This window comes from Setaria italica, chromosome IX (genome assembly GCF_000263155.2).
Source record: "Setaria italica strain Yugu1 chromosome IX, Setaria_italica_v2.0, whole genome shotgun sequence".
NCBI classification, from domain to species: domain Eukaryota; kingdom Viridiplantae; phylum Streptophyta; class Magnoliopsida; order Poales; family Poaceae; genus Setaria; species Setaria italica.
In genome coordinates this window covers 52,375,732-52,393,875 of record NC_028458.1, presented here as the reverse complement: position 1 = coordinate 52,393,875, position 18,144 = coordinate 52,375,732, and the positions used below count along the sequence as shown (strand labels likewise).

At 49.1% G+C, this 18,144-nt stretch overlaps 1 protein-coding gene and 1 pseudogene across 1 annotated transcript; both read left to right on the top strand.

Annotated features, from left to right (window-relative positions):
- Positions 1 to 7,657: 7,657 nt before the first annotated feature.
- LOC101784854 lies at positions 7,658 to 9,293 on the top strand (annotated as a pseudogene).
- A 4,647-nt stretch (positions 9,294 to 13,940) lies between these two features.
- LOC101784451 (allene oxide synthase 2) lies at positions 13,941 to 15,783 on the top strand. The gene has a single exon (XM_004985083.4). It carries the CDS (start codon positions 14,122 to 14,124, stop codon positions 15,568 to 15,570), a length of 1,449 nt encoding a protein of 482 aa, XP_004985140.1. The 5' UTR covers positions 13,941 to 14,121; the 3' UTR covers positions 15,571 to 15,783.
- Positions 15,784 to 18,144: the final 2,361 nt, after the last annotated feature.

The following is an 18,144-nucleotide window of genomic DNA, read 5'->3' as shown; positions in this document are numbered from 1 at the left end:
GGTCATGGGTTCGAATCTCATGGACCGTGCACGCGCATATTTCGCGTAAAAAATCGCGTGACTTGTACGCGCAATGGGGGCTCCCAGGGGGACTAAAAGGAGTCTGGCATCCCGGTTGAGGGACCCGTGATAAAAGACCCTCCTTTATCTCGACGGATTAATCCCGGATGCATTTTCGGGAGATATGTACCCTACGAACCGGTACTAATACCGAGTTCTCTAGTAGTGTCTGTACAGTACAGATCAGTCCTCCGTGCAGCAGCAGGCTCCACGGGGACGTAGTATTTGTATTTTCCCACTCACCAGAATATTGCCTGTGCTATCGGATACAGATATACTCAAATGGAACATGCATATATTTATATATATACGCTTATTGTATGAGCATATCAAAGAACAATAACGTAGCGTTCGGGTCGCGCGGCGCGGTCCTGAGTAGGCAACCGGCCGGGCATTATTGCATCACAATTCGCATCGCCATGTCGCGCTTGCATCCAAATATAAATATAGTGAGTGCAATGGTCCAAAACCGCCTGGAAGCAAAGGTCCGTATCTGCCACCGTGAACTGGAACGGCACGGTCCCGGGCTCCCGGCCACGGGCCGGGTTCCATCCCCCTGGCACGGCGCGCGGCAATTGATGCGACCGGATGCGGGGCCTTCGTTCAGATGGGGGCTTCCCGGCTACCGCCGAGTTTGTGTTTCACGCGCGGAAATCGGGTGGCGGTCGGACACGAGACCGCGTCGAAGCACGACGGCAATTTTGGCCATGCTCTCAGCTCTCAAGACTTTTGTGTATTGGTGGTTGATGAGTTGAGTAGCGTTATAGCTGTGGCCGAACGGGATTGGCTGCTCCTCCGTTTCAAACTGTAGTTTGTTATGAATCTAGAAAAATTAAAATAACCTGCAATTTGAACCTACAATGTGGAACGTGGTAACTACCCCTCGTCTAGCCAATCATATCATCACGCGTAGGCGCATGCATGCAACAAAATGTTATGCATACTGCACGTTTGGGTCGTCTCGGCATTCTGAAAGAACATACACATGCAATTGGCCAACCGAGCTACGCTCGGCTCCCGCTAGTGGCCGATTGTTGCCCGACAATCCAGTAGTTTGCTGCGGCTTAAGATTTAAGACAGCCATTGATCGACCAAGCAGCTTTGTCTCGCTTTAATTTGCAGGTCTCTCATTTTGAGTTTTGGTAAAAACATACTCCCTTTAGCCATTGACACTTGCTCTTTCAGAAAAGAGTTCTCGTCAAACTTTTAAAGCAAAAAAATAAAATATTTAATTACTTTGGAACATGCAACGTGCACAAAATTGTGTTTTATTGGCCAGATTCTTCATGTGTCACCAACTCTATATCATGGTAAACAAAATATAATTAGCTAGCCATGAGAAGTTATGAGAAAAAAAAGTTTAGTGTCATATAGTATGCATGCTATAATCAAGCACATAGATCTCACGAGGTTTTAAAAAACCTTTTGCAAGGAGAACAAAGAACAAAGAGACGTAAAGTTGTTGGTTTCAATTGAAATTTTGTGGCATGTTTAATAGTATGTCAAATATTCTAAAGAGGTGTTTGGATACAAGGTGCTAAACTTTAGCAGGATCATATCGGATGTTCGAATGCTAATTAGGAGGACTAAACATGAGCTAATTACAAAACTAATTGCACAGATGGAGTCTAATTTGCGAGACAAATCTATTAAGGCTAATTAATCCATCATTAGCAAATAGTTACTGTAGCACCACATTGTCAAATCATGGACTAATTAGGCTTAATAGATTCGTCTCACGAATTAGACTCCATCTGTGCAATCAGTTTTATAATTAGACTATATTTAATACTCCTAATTAGTATCCAAACATCCGATGTGACAGGTGCTAAAGTTTAGCAGGGGTATCCAAACACCCCAAAAATGATCAGATTATTATTAATAGGATGGAGGGAATATGTTAGTTGCAGTGGAACCTGCCAATCTGTGCATTTTTCTCATATATATTCTAGGAGTTTTACTATAGATGTCCATGCAGCCCGCAGCCCAACACGAAGCCCAATTTTTTATCCTGGCCCGGCTCGTAACTCTTCGGCTCGAGGCTAGCCTGGCCTGATGGCTCGTGCTGGTGTGGGCCTGCCCCTCGGCCTGACGGGCGACCCAGCCCGGCATGATTTTAATGTGCCGGTCCGAAATGGGCCGTTAACCTCCTCCCTACCGGCCAAAAACATCCTGCTAACTCTCACCCGTTCCCCCTTCCTCTCCCTGTGACCCTATCTGCTGCCCAACGCCGCCTCCCCTATCTCTCGCATGGCTCCATGCCTTAATCCTCCCCAAACCTCCACCTCCCCTCCGGCCGGCAGCGGCGGTAGCGGCGGCGCGAGGGGTCGGGAGCGGCGTTGGCTCGCGCGGGAGGCCGGCAGCGGCGGCAGCCCGAGGGGCTGGAGCAGCGGGCACGGTGCAAGAGGCCAGCAGCGGCAGGCGCGGTGTGGGAGACCGGTAGTGGCGGGCGCGACACGGGAAGCCGGCGGCGGCGCGAAGGGCCGGGAGCGACGGCGGCTCGCGCAGGAGGCTGGGAGCGGCGGCAGCCTGAGGGGCTGGAGCGGTGGGAGCGGCGCAGGAGGCTGACAGCGGCAGCGGCTCATGCCGGCACGAGGGGACGGGAGTGGCGGCGGCTCGCACGGGAGGCCGGCAGTGGCGGGAGCGGTGCAAGGGACGCCGACAGCGGCGGCGGTGCAAGGGCCCACCGTGCCTCGCGTGCCTCTATGGAAATGGCATTGCAGACCCGTGCTTGGGCTGTCGGTGCAGCCCGTGGGCTGGCACGGCACGTCACGACACGAAAATTAACAAGCCTTGCCGAGCCCGCGCCGGATTGAGCCGGGCGGCCTGAATGGACATATATAGTTTTACTCCTTATCAATTGACTGAGATCTTGCATATTTATCGGTCACCCAAATTTGTATTAGAAATTGAATGGAGATGGGATTTGGGGTTAAGTTCGGGGGTTTAGGGGCTTACGCAATTCCCTAGCCGTAGCGGAAGCTCTTGGGCGACTTGTCGGCTGGCGGTGGAGGCGGTAGAGACGGCGGGAAGCAAAGGTGGTGATGGCGCTGCCGGAGCCGAGCGGTGGGGGACCCTCGGTGGGCGATGGAGGCGGCGGGGGCGTCGAGAGCCAACCAGTTAGCAGCGGCAACGGTCGTGGATGGCGGCGGAGGCGGTGGTTCGCCGCCAGAGCCGAGGCAGGAAGGTGGAGGTTGCGGGGGAACTTGAACAACCGGAGTTGAAGAAGATGAAGCCAGCATGGTCCGGGAGGAGAGAGAGGAGGGGCAGAAGAGGAGGGAGGAGACCATCGACGGGTTGCGGTACTAGAGGGCAGCGGCGACTCCGCTCGCTTTCTTGCGTCGGGGTCAGGGAACAGAGAAGAAGATAAGCAAGAGAGAGGATACGGTGGATATACATCTGATCGTTGGATCTCGATCCAACGGACGAAAATGGTGATTGACAAAAAAACAAAATCTCAATCAATTGACGCGGAGACAGACTCATATTCTAAGGACCTGTTTGGTTTCACATGCTTATGCATAAGCACTTAAAATAAGTAAATAAGTTGCTTATGAAAACCAATCACTCTTGCTTATGGGGTTGCTTATTATAAGCAAATAAGCAACTCTTGGGTTGCTTATGGTTGCTTATGGGGACTATTCAATGCATTTTACATCTCTTGCCCTCATTGAATGCCTGGTTGCCCTACCTCTCTCTCTCAATGATTAGGGGCAAACATGACAATATCCACCTCATCAATGTTTATAAGCAAGGGTATCCAAACAGCTGAACTAAAAATAAGCAACTCCAAATAAGCAATTTAAGTTGTTTATAATAAGCAACTCAAACCAAACAGGTCCTAAGTATAGCTAATTGTGTGTTGTACCCATTGACAGTTGGGCATTAATAACCGGTGGCTTTGTCAATCTCATAAATATAAATGTGTAGTGATATGTGCATTTATATTGTGTTTTTCAAAATTATCTTGCCATTTTTCATGAGGGTACGTATAACATTTTAGACAGCAGCTGTCTATTTGATTTACCATGTCAAACACAAACAACTAAAAAGATAGCTTGTACAATGAGTCGTCTATTTAGACGTCTGCAAACTATTTAATTGATTCTTAGAAACGGTGATCAAATGTACACTTGATTTTTGTAGTCATTTCGGTGCTTAATTGAGAGAATGCATGATAGCAGTTTCCGCATTCATTCACAAGATAGCAGTTCACAAAAATAAAGAGTTCAACTAACACGAGATAGCAGTTCACAAAAATCTTTCACCAGGAGAAGACTGACCGGCAGACAATTATGTAGCATTCAAAGATTTACCAAGCCAACAGAAATCATATTACCAAGCTAATGGAAATCATATTGCCTCAGTTGTAATCTGAAAATAATTTCTTCTTCAAACACTTCATTGTATTTGCATGCTCCAACTTATCTTCATTGGACATCAATGCTACGTCAATTGCGAGAAGGTGGTTATAGGACTTTTATCCCTGCAAAAATTTACATGCATAGGAAACTTCCAATTGCTTGAATTCTTGACACTGAATGACTGAATAATAAATAAATTAACACAAGCTGCAGAAACAACAAGATTCACACAAGCATGTTTATCCATGTGTTAGCAGAAAAATGCAGTTGATGCCGTCAGCTCAGATAAAATTAGAAGTAATAGTTCTAACAACTAACAAAAATCTGACAGCGGTAGAGCAGAGATCTCCAGCCTCCAGGTGTTGCAATTTCTAACATACAGGCCTCAATTGCAATTTCACCACCTGTACATGTTCAGTAGTACTGACCCCAACTGAAAGCCATCATCAGGAGTCAAGCTGACCTGCCACCAACTTTCTTTACCCATGAATTAGACATCACCTCTGATACAATCAAATCATGAAGTCCAATAGTCCATACACCATACACATGACTACTTCCAAACAACAAATTCCTTGAAAATGCAATCCATTACTCTCTCTCTTTTCCTATCTTCTTTTTTTCAATTAAACTGTTGCAGATAAGAATATTCAGACATTCAGTCGTATAACCTTTTAGCATGGCACAGCCAACCTAAGCAGCAGGCAGGTCTTATTAACAGGAATATCAACACTTTGCTAACGTTCTGAATATTAACTTGACATCAGAAGTTCCAGCTGTCAACTACCCATTCAAATTCTCATAGGCTGTTATTTTAAAGATTCATTAGAAGGCATAAGGCTGTTATTAAGCATTTTGTACCTAGCAGAAGATGCATAAAAAACAGAACAAATAAGACATGCCCCATGGTCTCCTCTTTCTAACAGAGGTAGAGCAGAGAAGGATCTAACACTAAACAGCAAGAAGGATCTAACAAATCTACTGAGCAACTATCACTACATCCAACAGGTAATATACTTGATAATTTTTTTTCAACCATGACCTAACAGACATAGCTAAGGACAATGAAGAAACGATTCAAGATAGCAGGCAAAACGAACTGAAGGACATATGGTTCTTTAGATGAAGATGATAGCAGGCAAAACGAACTTGAGCAGATCCCGCGCCGCCACCGCTGCTTCTCCGCTTGCCGCATGGTTGCAACCGTCCCCGAAGGCTAGGACTCCAACAGCAAAAATTCCCCCAGCTCTCCCGATTCGGAGGGTCAGAGCGGATTGCTGCGCCTCGAAGCTGAGTTGTGCTCGGGCCGGTGAGCTTCCAGACGGTTTCGGAGCCTGCAGGCGCCGGATTTCGGCTGTTGCCGGAGTGGTCTCTGGCGCTCCTGTGGTTACCGAGGGGATTTATTTGGCGCTGGGAGTAGAATGGCAGAGAGGAAGATTTGGGGAAGAAGCGCGCCGAGGAGAATGGCGGAGAGGAAGATTTGGGGGAAGAAGCGCGCGGAGGAGAATGGCGGAGAGGAATTTGGGGGAAGAAGCGCGCGGAGGAGAATGGCGGAAAGGAATCTGGGGGAAGAAGCGCGCGCTTCTGTGGCGCTGACCGAAAAACGCGCGCGCGGCCGAGAGCACAGGATCCACGCCGCCGTCGATGGCAGGGAGCAGGACGTACAACGCGCTCCGGGACTCGGCGTCTCGCGTCGGAGCACGCGCGCGTGCCGTTGACGAACGAGACGACGGCAACGCCCTCTCTCTTCAGTTAATGACTGCCACGGAGGCTAATTGCGCTGACGTGTACACAAATAGCCGGCACCCGTCTGTGGGTGGTACGTGCCCTGACTACTTGCATGGTTTTCAAGGCTTGCAATGGAAGACAAGGGCCCAGCAGAAGATATTTTTCCAAGGAAGCCACTATCCCGATCATTAGGCTGACCGCACCGCAGCACTGCATGTGCGCCTGCATGCGCGCCTGGGACCTGCATGCGCTGCACCGCGCGCCTGCATGCGCCGCGGAACGCTACCGCGCGGGCCACGGACCGCTACTTCCAGCGTTTCAGCGGGGCAACGCTAAAAGGAGAAAGAGAGAGTTGGGGAGAGAGAGAAAGTGAGGAGAATAAAATATGGAATAGTGGGCATAGAGTATGGAATAGAGATAAAAGGTGCGGAATAAATGAGTATAGAATAGAGAATCTTGATGACTAGGATAGAATATTCCTTTTAAGATATGGAAATAGAGTCGATGAGTACGGATAGCCTTAGGCAGCTAGCTGTTTTAGGGGTGTTTGGTTCTTCAGGCTACTAAGGTTCCTGTCACATCGAATGTTTATATATTAATTAGGAGTATTAAATATAAACTAATTATAAAACTAATTGCACAGATGGAGACTAATTTACGAGACGAATCTATAAAACCTAATTAGTTCATGATTTGATAATATGATACTATAGTAACCATTTGCTAATGATTAATTAATTAGGCTTAATAGATTCATATTGTGAATTAGCCTCCATCTGTATAATTAATTTTATAATTAGCTCATATTTAGTTCTCATAATTAGCATCCGAATATTCATGAACTAGAAACCAAACCTCGCTCGGGACATCACGCCATGCATCTTGAAGGCACGCAAAACACGTACCAAATAGTCCAATAGCCTCCATTCGCGGATAGAGTGGGCCATGCAGCACGCCACCCCGGGCCTCTTTGTACCCCGCCCTCTCGCTCCTTGCGTTAGCCAACTAACACATGAACAACGTCTCCAAACCTCAACAAGCTAAGAGATAAGTGTAGGTGCAGAACATAGCAAGCTACATCTCTCTCTGGTCGCAGTCAAACCTTGCAAAAGGTTCTCAACCGTTAAGGGGTGTTTAGATACTAATTGCTAAACTTTAGCAGTGTCACATCTGATGTTCGGATACTAATTAGAAAGACTAAATATAAGCTAATTATAAAACTAATTGCAGAACCATGTGCTAATTCGCAAGACATGAATCTATTAGGTCTAATTAATCCATCATTAGCAAATGGTTACTCTAACACCACATTGTCAAATCATAGACTAATTAGACTTAATAAATTCATCTCGCGAATTAGACTCCATCTGTACAATTAGTTTTGTAATTAATCTATATTTAATACTCTTAATTCGCATTCCGATACGACAGGTACTAACTTTAACAGGGTGTATGAGCTGCGAGTCATCAGCTCTTCACCTGCCAGCACGCACGTAGCAGCGTGCATGGCCAGCTCGTTAGGTTCCATCGCCGCGCGGCCGGTGCCGGGCAGCTACGGTCTCCCGGTGTTCGGCGCCCTACGCGACCGCCTCGACTACTTTACTTTCAGGGCCAGGACAAGTACTTCGAGTCCCGCGTCGAGCAGCACGGCTCCACCGTGGTACGCATCAACGTGCCGCCGGGCCCTCTCAACCCGCGCGTGGTCCCGCTCCTCGACGCCAAGAGCTTCCCCGTGCTCTTCGACGTCGACAAGGTCAAGAAGAGGGACGTCTTCACGGGCACCTACATGCCCTCCGCCTCCCTCACCGGCGGCTACCGCGTCTGCGCCTACCTCGACCCGTCCGAGCCCACCCACGCCAAGGTCAAGCAGCTGCTCTTCTCCCTCCTGGTCTCCCGCAAGGACGCCGTCGTCCCGGCCTTCCGTTCCAACTTCTCCTCGCTCTTCGCCTACAGCTCGAGGAGGGAGGCAAGTCGGACTTCAACAAGCTCAACGACGCCACCTCGTTCGATTTCATCTGCGATGCCTACTTCGGCGTGCGCCCCTCGGCGACCGACCTCGGCGCCGGCGGGCCGAGCAAGGCGGCCAAGTGGCTGCTCCTACAGCTCGCGCCGCTCCCCACGCTCGGCCTCCCCATGTTCATCGAGGAGCCGTTCCTCCACACGTTGCCACTCCCGTCCATCCTCGTGAGCGGCGTCTACAAGGCGTTGTACAAGTACTTCTCGACCGCCGCGTCGGAGGCGCTCGACGCTGCCGAGAGCCTCGACCTCTCGCGGGAGGAGGCCTGCCACAACCTGCTGTTCGCGACGGTATTCAACAGCTACGGGGGCTTCAAGAAGCTTTTCCCGGGGATCCTGGCGGACGTCTCCAAGGCCGGCGAGAAGCTCCACCAGAGGCTGGCGGCGGAAATACGCACCGCCGTGGCCGAGGCCGGCGGCGAGGTCACGGTGGCGGCGCTGGAGAAGATGGAGCTGACCAACTCGGTGGTGCGGGAGGCGCTGCGCCTGGATCCGCCCGTGAAGTTCCAGTACGGGCGCGCCAAGGAAGAAATGCAGATCGAGAGCCACGACGCGGTGTACGTGGTGAACAAGGGCGAGATGCTGTTCGGCTACCAGCCGTGCGCCACCAAGGACGCCCGCGTGTTCGGCTCCACGGCGGGGCAGTTCGTGGGCGACCGGTTCGTCGGCGACGAGGGCAGCAAGCTGCTGCAGTACGTGTGTACTGGTCCAACGGCCGCGAGACCGAGACACCCAGCGTCGGGAACAAGCAGTGCCCGGGCAAGAACCTGGTGGTACTCGTCGGGAGGCTCTTCCTCGTGGAGCTGTTCCTCCGTTACGACACTTTCGCTGTCGAGGTTGGAAAAGATCCGCTCGGTGCCAAGGTGACCTTCACCGGCATTACCAAAGCAACTTCCGGTCCTGGCACTCAGTAACCTTCACCGCACGTCCGCACCGACGGTTGCTTAGCACGCGCTGAAATGATCGAACCATTGGATGTACTTATATTATTGGATTTGGAATTTCGGATCACCTATCACGCAGCTTCTGTCTCGGTATAATCATCTAGGGATATACTTCACTGTACAACTTGTCTAGTTGCATCTCTCAAACAGAGCGATATACGTACATCTAGATATACATGAACTCACCCAAGACACAAATGCGCCAAGAATGTCACAAGGAATCCAAACCCATCTCATATCGTCATCATACATACCCATCCATCATAACCAATCATGCAAGCAAGATTAGCATAGGCAATAAAATAAAACTACTGCAAGCATAACTAGAGTAATTGGTGAGCAAGGTAAACATGTTTCAAACAAAAAGAAATGTAGGGGCTCAGAACGGCAATGCAATTATAAGTGTTTATATAAGCAATCAATAAAAACTAAATCGCAAATTAACCATACTAGCATGTCTAATAGGATCAATATGTGGTAGGACATGGTATGGTAAGTGATGCATTGTCATTGTTCACTTGCTCTCCATTGTAGTCGGGGTATTCAGGATCCTCCTGTTAGAAGCGAACGGGCCTCTAGCTGAGTTGGTTATGTAGCTTTAGTAGCACTCATCATGTCCTCGGTTAGACTCTCCGTGGAAGCAAATTTCAAGCTGCGGTTAAAGATCCCCTCGTTTGTCTCAAGCCAAAACAATCGCACGGGTTACGATGCCGCTATGTAAGAAGGTGTTTTTTCTTTTGTTTTTTTACCGAAGTTAGTAGGGAAGCCCCAACATACTTTTTTATTCTAGTACGGGAAGTTAGACTCAACTAGATTCTTAAGTGCTCTACCCACTAGGCTAGAGGCCCTTTCAACTTTTTTCCCCTCCTGTTAGAAGCTTAGAACTCCGGCCCTCAACATAATACAAGCACGGATTACAATATAATTAATTATGAGCTACAAACACAAGACAATGATTTCAGAAAAAAAAGTTTGTAAAAGAATATAATTTTACTAATTAAAAATTAGTTATGAATTTTGAAGGATTAAAATAGATGTAAATATTCTTTTGGAAATTCATATTATTAGGGTGAAGCTAGTTTAGCATGGCTAGGGTAGTGGTGTGATGATGTTAGAGTGCGCAGCGGACTTCGGCCCAGCCCGCTATACGCACAAGCTGACCTTACCAAGCTCAGGTCAATCGGAGCCCACAACAATGAGGCATTGGGCCTAACTTAACCCAAAAGACTAGTCTGATGGGTGAGAGCTGCCCCCACCTATATGTTATGCTCCCCCACCATCAATTTTCGATGCGGGACTAAACCTAATAATCTCCCCATCACACATCGGGCCCACTCTTCCTCGTAAGCAACCCATGTGATCCCACTCTTCCTAGGTCCCAAGTCCAACTCTCCAGTCACAACAACCCCATGTGACCCTCCGAAGCACGGGCTCCCCCGTCACGTGACCCTGGTGATGTTCCAGGTTTCCCAACCTTTGGCTCTAATACTACTTGTTAGATTGCGCAGTGAATACCGGCCCAGCCCGTTATGCTCATGAGCTGACACCCCATCAGGTCTAGGTCAACCCGGAGCCCACAACAATGAGACCTTAGGCCTATGTCAACCCAAAAGACTAGCCTGATGGGTGAGGGCTGCCCCACCTATATGTTGTGTGGTACTGAGGAGGAAAGGATGTAGACTTCAACTGAACCTTGCCACTAGGGATGTGCGTAGGCATGCGGGAGGCGAGGAGCGCAGCGATCTTCAATGTCAGGAGGTTGACGAGCATGAGCTGATGAAAAAGATCAGTAACTGAAGGTTGAGGTTGAAGGCAAGTTGTTAACTACTCCCTTCGTTCCAAATTGTAAGTCGTTTTGGCTTTTCTAAGTTTATACATACATACATACATACATACATACATACATACATACATACATACATACATATATATATATATATATATATATATATATATATATATATATATATATATATATATATATATATATATATATATATGTATCTAAAGAAAATCAAAACGAGCTGTAATTTGGAACGGAGGGAGTATCAGATTGGCATCCAACAATTTAGAACAATCACCTCGAAAGAAAAAACAGGCATAGAAGTATCAGCATCTCCCTGCCTATCTATTAAATCTAAATTTGACGTACAGGTATCCCAAAGTCCAGAGATATATTTTTACTCAGCTATAATTGTATTCCCTGGAAAAGATTACTAGCAATACATATTACAAGTAACTGTGAACAGCTCTGAGATAGCCGACATCCTAGGATAAGAAGTTACAACGCAGAAAAAGAAAAAAACACAATACAAGAAAGCTGCGCGAAACACTTCCCCTAGCGGTGTCCTGGACAAAGTGACGGGATTCACGATACAGCCTCCTCACGAGGATTCTTCTAGCATCGTTACCTCCCAACTTCATCGAAGAGACTACGAACGGAAGGAGCATCCGGGTTTTCTTCATGAGAATTCTTCTAACATCAGGCTTCCGGGCGGGTGTTACTCCTATTAAAGCCTACGTGTGCTATTATTTGGGCCATGACTCTCCGCGCTAAACGTTGGTCTATTTATAGTCGGGTCGCAAGATAACATCCAAAGTGCTACAGTGGACTCGTGAGGGGGCACGACAGGGCTTTCCCATACTGGTAAAGCTCTACAGTGTTCACGTGATGCTCACGTTGATCCACAAGTACTGCTAGGAATCTTGAAGTCGCTCATACGGTGCAGTACTCCCGTGAGCAGGCATTTTTGTCGCTTATCTATCATTGCATGAGTCCTTATCTCCAGAGAATTGGGCGTGTACTTTTGGTTGACAAGCCTCTGTGGCTGCACCTATCCTTGTGCTCAAGCACTAGGATCTGCTTCAAGCGGCAATTTTTTCTTCTTTGACCATTGGACCGATTATCCTAATCGCTTCAATGCTCTGGGGCTACTTCCACAGAGTGCGTCTTGCGACGCCCTCCGTAACCTTGGCTTCAACCTGCTGGATGCCAGCATCCATCAACTCGGCACTCGTCTTCGCTCTGCGTGTTGGCTCTAGGTCCACTCGGATTTTCTTCTTTTTTGAGCACCGCGCAGCCTCTCCATCACCATGATGCCATCGCAGCTTCAGTCGACTTCATTTCAAGCTTCGCAGTGATGACCTCAAGTTCCTGTTCGCCTACATATTGCTCGGGGGCTTGAGGGATATGGGTACCCTATGGGTACGCCATGGGTCCCTACCGACCAAGATACTGGCCAGACCTGACAAGTGGCTCCACCGATCAGAGCGCGCGAGCTGAGAATATAAAGTTATTTGGAGTACACGTCAAGGCAACAAGATAGACCAGATCTGCTCGGATATTGTGGAATGCATATTGTAGTCCGACTTAGATTACTTTCCATGTAACTAACAAGTAGCTTAGATTCAAACCGACTTGTAACCCTAGATCATCAGTCTATATAAGGCGGCCAAGGGATCCAACCCAACGCATCCAATCTCATACCAGCAATACAATCCACGCATACACGACGTATGGTATTACTTTCCGGAGGTCTGAATCTGTTTAAAACTCTTGTATCCCTTGTGTTCTCACGATTACCTTCGAATTCTTAGTTTCGCAATCACCCTCACCTACAAATCAACCATTTAGATAATCCCCTTATAAACTACCGAGCTTATAAATTCGACCACTGTGCGTAAGGACATGATTCATGCCTCTGAACTAAGCCGATGGCTCCCCCTTACCAGAGTCTTTCTTTGAATAGTACTCGTAGAACTCAAAAAATGGCGCGTCGTTTACTTAGTTTTTTTTTTTCAAATGCAGAGGCTGAAAATGGTCAGATGCCAGGCTACGTCTCCGTCGCAAATCATGTTTTGTTAAGGTGCATCCGTGCGCGGCGCGGGAGTCCCCGATTATTTTAGTTCTAGAAGATTTGGTTAGCTCTAGAAGATTTGGTTGGTCCAGTCTAGGGGTGTTTGTTCCGGACTAAAGTTGGACTATCATATAATATTAAATATAGGTTAATTACAAAATTAATTGTATAATTGAAGGTTAATTTGTGAGACGAATCTATTAAGTGTAATTAGTTCATGATTAGCTATTGTAGCACTACATGGTCAAATCATGGATTAATTAGGCTTAATAGATTCGTTTCGCGAATTAGTCACGGCTTATACAATTAGTTTATAATTAGTTCACGTAAACGTTCTTTAAATTGGTATCAAATATTTTATGTTATCCAAACTAAAAATTAATCCCCTACTAATCTGCGTTATCTCGATACCTGACACGCATGGGATGAACATGAGAAATCACGCAAGTTGTGGATGATCTTCCCCCATTTGGATCCTACAGACTGTACATGAATAGTTTAACTTTCAGACCGACCACGACCTTTCGTTCGGCGCTAGCTTATCCTCCTCGCAATAACTTGCACCCGTCGACTTGAGACTTTTCTCTTTTCTTCATTGGATGAACTAGAGATTTTTCCTGGTTGAATTCACGTCACCCGCCCCGGATTCTGGGTGCCCCGCGCGACCCCCGCCATTGCGGTCACCGCACCACACGAAGCACGAACAAACGCCAACGAACTGAGCGTGCTGGAAGCACACGCTAGCGAGGGGAACGCGTGGGGTAAGCCCGCGCGCCCGGCCCCCGACGAAGGGCGCGGCGTGCGTCCTGGCCCGGGCCGGCCGCTGTCAGAATAGTAGCTGGGACGATCGGGGCATGCATCCCATCTGCGATCCACGGCACGCGGAACACGTATCGGTGCTAGCGCACGTGGTTCTAGCGACTTGCCGTGCCTCCCTCCCGCGCGCGCCCAGGCTATTTGTACCCCGCCCTCTCCCGCTACCCAATGCAAGAAGCAAACCACATCTCCATTCTTCTCCCTCCAAACCTTGAGAAGAGATCGCGTCAGTGACAAGGAGAGAGAAATTTGCGCAAGCTAATAAGCCGCGCGAGCTCTGATCGATCCAAGGTAGTGAGAATCCAAGGTAGCCGCGAGAGTTTTTCCCATACGTCCATGGCGAGCTCCGATCAGGGTTCGTCCGGCGCCCCGAAGCCGGTGCCGGGCAGCTACGGGCTGCCGGTGATCGGCGCCGTGCGGGACCGCCTCGACTTCTACTACTTCCAGGGCCAGGACAAGTACTTCGAGTCCCGCGTCGAGCGCTACGGCTCCACCGTCGTGCGCATCAACGTGCCGCCGGGCCCGTTCATGGCCAAGGACCCGCGGGTGGTCGCCGTCCTCGACGCCAAGAGCTTCCCCGTGCTTTTCGACATGGACAAGGTGGAGAAGAAGAACCTCTTCACGGGCACCTACATGTCCTCCACCTCCCTCACCGGCGGCTACCGCGTCTGCTCCTACCTCGACCCCTCCGAGCCCACCCACACCAAGGTCAAGCAGATGCTCTTCAACCTCCTGCTCTCCCGCAAGGACGAGGTCATCCCAACCTTCCGCTCCAACTTCTCCTCCCTCCTCGCCACCGTCGAGTCGGAGCTCGCCAAGTCCGGCAAGGCCGCGTTCAACAAGCTCAACGACGTCACCTCCTTCGACTTCATCGGCGAGGCCTACTTCGGCGTGCGCCCCTCGGCGACCAACCTCGGCAGCAGCGGGCCCACCAAGGCCGCCAAGTGGCTCATCTGGCAGCTCCACCCCCTCGTCACGCTCGGCCTCCCCATGGTCCTCGAGGAGCCCCTCCTCCACACCTTCCACCTCCCGCCGTTCCTCATCAAGGGCGACTACAAGGCGCTGTACAATTACTACTCGACCGCCGGGAAGCAAGCGCTCGACATGGCCGAGACACTGGGCCTGTCGCGGGAGGAGGCCTGCCACAACCTGCTTTTCGCCACGACGTTCAACAGCTACGGCGGCCTCAAGGTGCTCTTCCCGGGGCTCCTGGCCAACATCGCCAACGCCGGGGAGAAGCTCCACGAGAGGCTTGTGGCGGAGATCCGCGGCGCCGTGGCCGAGGCCGGCGGCAAGGTCACCCTGGCGGCGCTGGAGAAGATGGAGCTGACCAAGTCGGTGGTGTGGGAGTCGCTGCGCCTGGACCCGCCCGTCAAGTTCCAGTACGGCCACGCCAAGAAGGACCTGGAGATCGCGAGCCACGACGGCGTGTTCCAGGTGAAGAAGGGCGAGATGCTGTTCGGTTACCAGCCGTGCGCCACCAAGGACGCCCGCGTGTTCGGCTCCACGGCCAGGGAGTTCGTGCCCGACCGGTTCGTCGGCGACGAGGGCAGCAAGCTGCTGCAGTACGTGTACTGGTCCAACGGGCGCGAGACCGAGAGCCCCAGCGTCGACAACAAGCAGTGCCCCGGCAAGAACTTCGTGGTGCTCGTCGGCAGGCTCTTCGTCGTCGAGCTGTTCCTCCGCTACGACACCTTCACCGCCACCGTCAGCACGGAGCTGCTCGGCGCCAGCGTCAACTTCACCAGCGTGACGAAGGCGACCTCTGGTCCAGGCAGCGAGTAAAAATTAAATCACGGCGGTTAATCAAACCTGCACCCGCCAAGGACTTTGTCGCGGTTGGATGATATGATTGGATTGGATGGGTGCAGGACGGGTGCCTTTATTTCGTCCCGTTCGTTTTCCCCCCTTGCATTGTAATAAGATTTCTCCCTCTTTCACGTGTGATCGGAGGTGTTGATTTGACTCTTTGCAATGCATGTTGGCATGTTGCACAAATTGCTCCAAGTTACTACCTTTCACTGATCTACGCCACACGCAGGCGTGCATTCACATTGTAGATGTCACCACGTACGTACGTATACGCCGCACGAATCGATCGACGACGGGATCTCCCTTATATATAGCGGCCGTGCATACTATTCAAGCCCGTTGACGAGACCTTTGCTTTATCCGAGCTACGACTTCACGATGATCGTCTAGAGATCTTTACGGTTTGCAGAGCAGTATGAACAATGTTGAACTGAATCTATATCGGAACCGGCTTCTGTTCCGTCCAACCTACGTGGGCTCCAGGGCCGTGACCACGGACCATGCTCTATTCTCCTTGCCAGCGAACCGTGCATGGACGACATTTGTCTCCGGTGCGCGCCCACGCACCTACTACACAGACACGCCACATGCACGTTCGTACGCACACGTGGGTGCAGTTTAGTGCACGTCTCTAAGTGGGACAAAATAGGTCCACTCCAGTTCGTGGAACACATCTACATGTACACACATATGTGATGTTCTCACGTTGGGATTTAATCCAGTTCCGGTAAAAAATAAAAAAGTGAGCGGTGCTAAATACTACTCTCTGTCTCAGTGTATAGTCTCTGTCTCAATTTATAGGTCGTTTTGGATATAAAAAAAATAAAATGATCTATAATTTAAAACGGAGAAACTATGATTCATGAACATGACTATTTAGATACTATAGTTCTACCTACATTGGTAGAGAACTCGGTATTAGTCCCGGTTGGTAGGATACAAATCTCCCGAAAATCCATCCGGGATAAACCAATCGGGACAAAGGGAGGGGTCTTTTATCCCGGGTCACTAAACCGGGACTAAAGACCCCCCTTTTATCCCGGTTGGTAATACCAGGCGCTGCAAAAAAAAAAGTCACAAGATTTTTCACGCAAAATATGCTTGTGCGCGCAGCGTGGGATTTGAACCCACAACCTCCAGCCTCGCGCATAGCTTCCTAGCCCATCCCACCTACACAATACATCTAACTATATAGGGGATGCAATCCTTTTGTATTAACTCGTGGGGGACCCTTTTATCCCGGTTGGAAACACCAACCGGGATAAAAGACCCCCTTTTATCCCGGTTGGTCTCGACCCTTTTATCCCGGTTGGTGTTACCAACCGGGATAAAAGGGGAGGTCTTTTATCCCGGTTAGTGTTTCAAACCGGGATAAAAGACCTCTCAGGATCTTTTTTTTTCCACTAGCCTTTGCAACCAGGATAAAAGGTCCCGATTGGTGAGCCCCCTACCAATGACCGAGCTTTAGTCCCGGTTGGTGAACCTTCTGTCCCGGGCTAACTTTAAACCGAGACAAAATGGACACATGAAAGGTGAGTTCTCTACCAGTGCTATTTGAGGCATCCATCCAATTAGCACATGTGATTGTACTATTGCGATCGAGGAGGTCCTCGGATATTTAATTCATATGATTGTACTATTGCGAAATGAGGTTGACTAGTGCCTAACTACTCTTGACTTGTTAACAGTGGTGTGCATTGACAAAAAGAAGGTATTTGAAAGCGAAAATCTCGAATGCACAGAAAAGCTGTCAGACGCTTTTTGACAACAATTTAGAAAAGGATTCGTTCTTTGAGAAAAAGATAAAGATCGGATAGTACGTATTAAGATAGAAATAAATTCGTACAGGAAGAGAGCGTAGACTCCACGTAAAGGAAGGCACATGAAAAATCAACACAGCACTGGTACAAAATAAATCTAAGTAAATGATCGACAACGCAACAAAAGCTTATCACAGTGTTACAGAACGAGGTTGAACGACACATCGAGAATTACGCATACGGATCTAATTCGCACTATTTGTGGGAGCTATGGGTGCAACTACAATAGCCGCTTTTTAACTCTACCACAAGCTACCCCCCCTGTGCTTTTTTTTGTAGCTTTTGTTTGGTCCCAAAGCCTGCGGTGTCAAACATTCCGATAGATGGAGTTGTAAAAGTCGGTAATGTTTATGCCAGTACGGCAATTTGACGTCTCAGTACAACCACCAAACTCTCAAGATAAGGTGAAAGGGTTGGTGCAAAAGGGTTCGCGGAAGCAGAATATAGCAAGCAAATGCATCGCACGTAGTCATTCATACACCATACCTAGTGCGCGCCGAGCTTTCTTCCCTACCGGTTAACTTCAAGCGTGCACCACGCGGCCAATTGTTTTTTGACCCCAGCACGTCACGTTCATCATCACAGAACCGATGCTATCATGACGGTGCTAGTACGTATCATATAGACCATAGATATATCTAGGTGCCCTACGTTGCCTAGAGCTCTAGAAAACCTGCAATAATCGGAATTGCCGTCCAGGATATGTTTATATATATTATCTATGCAG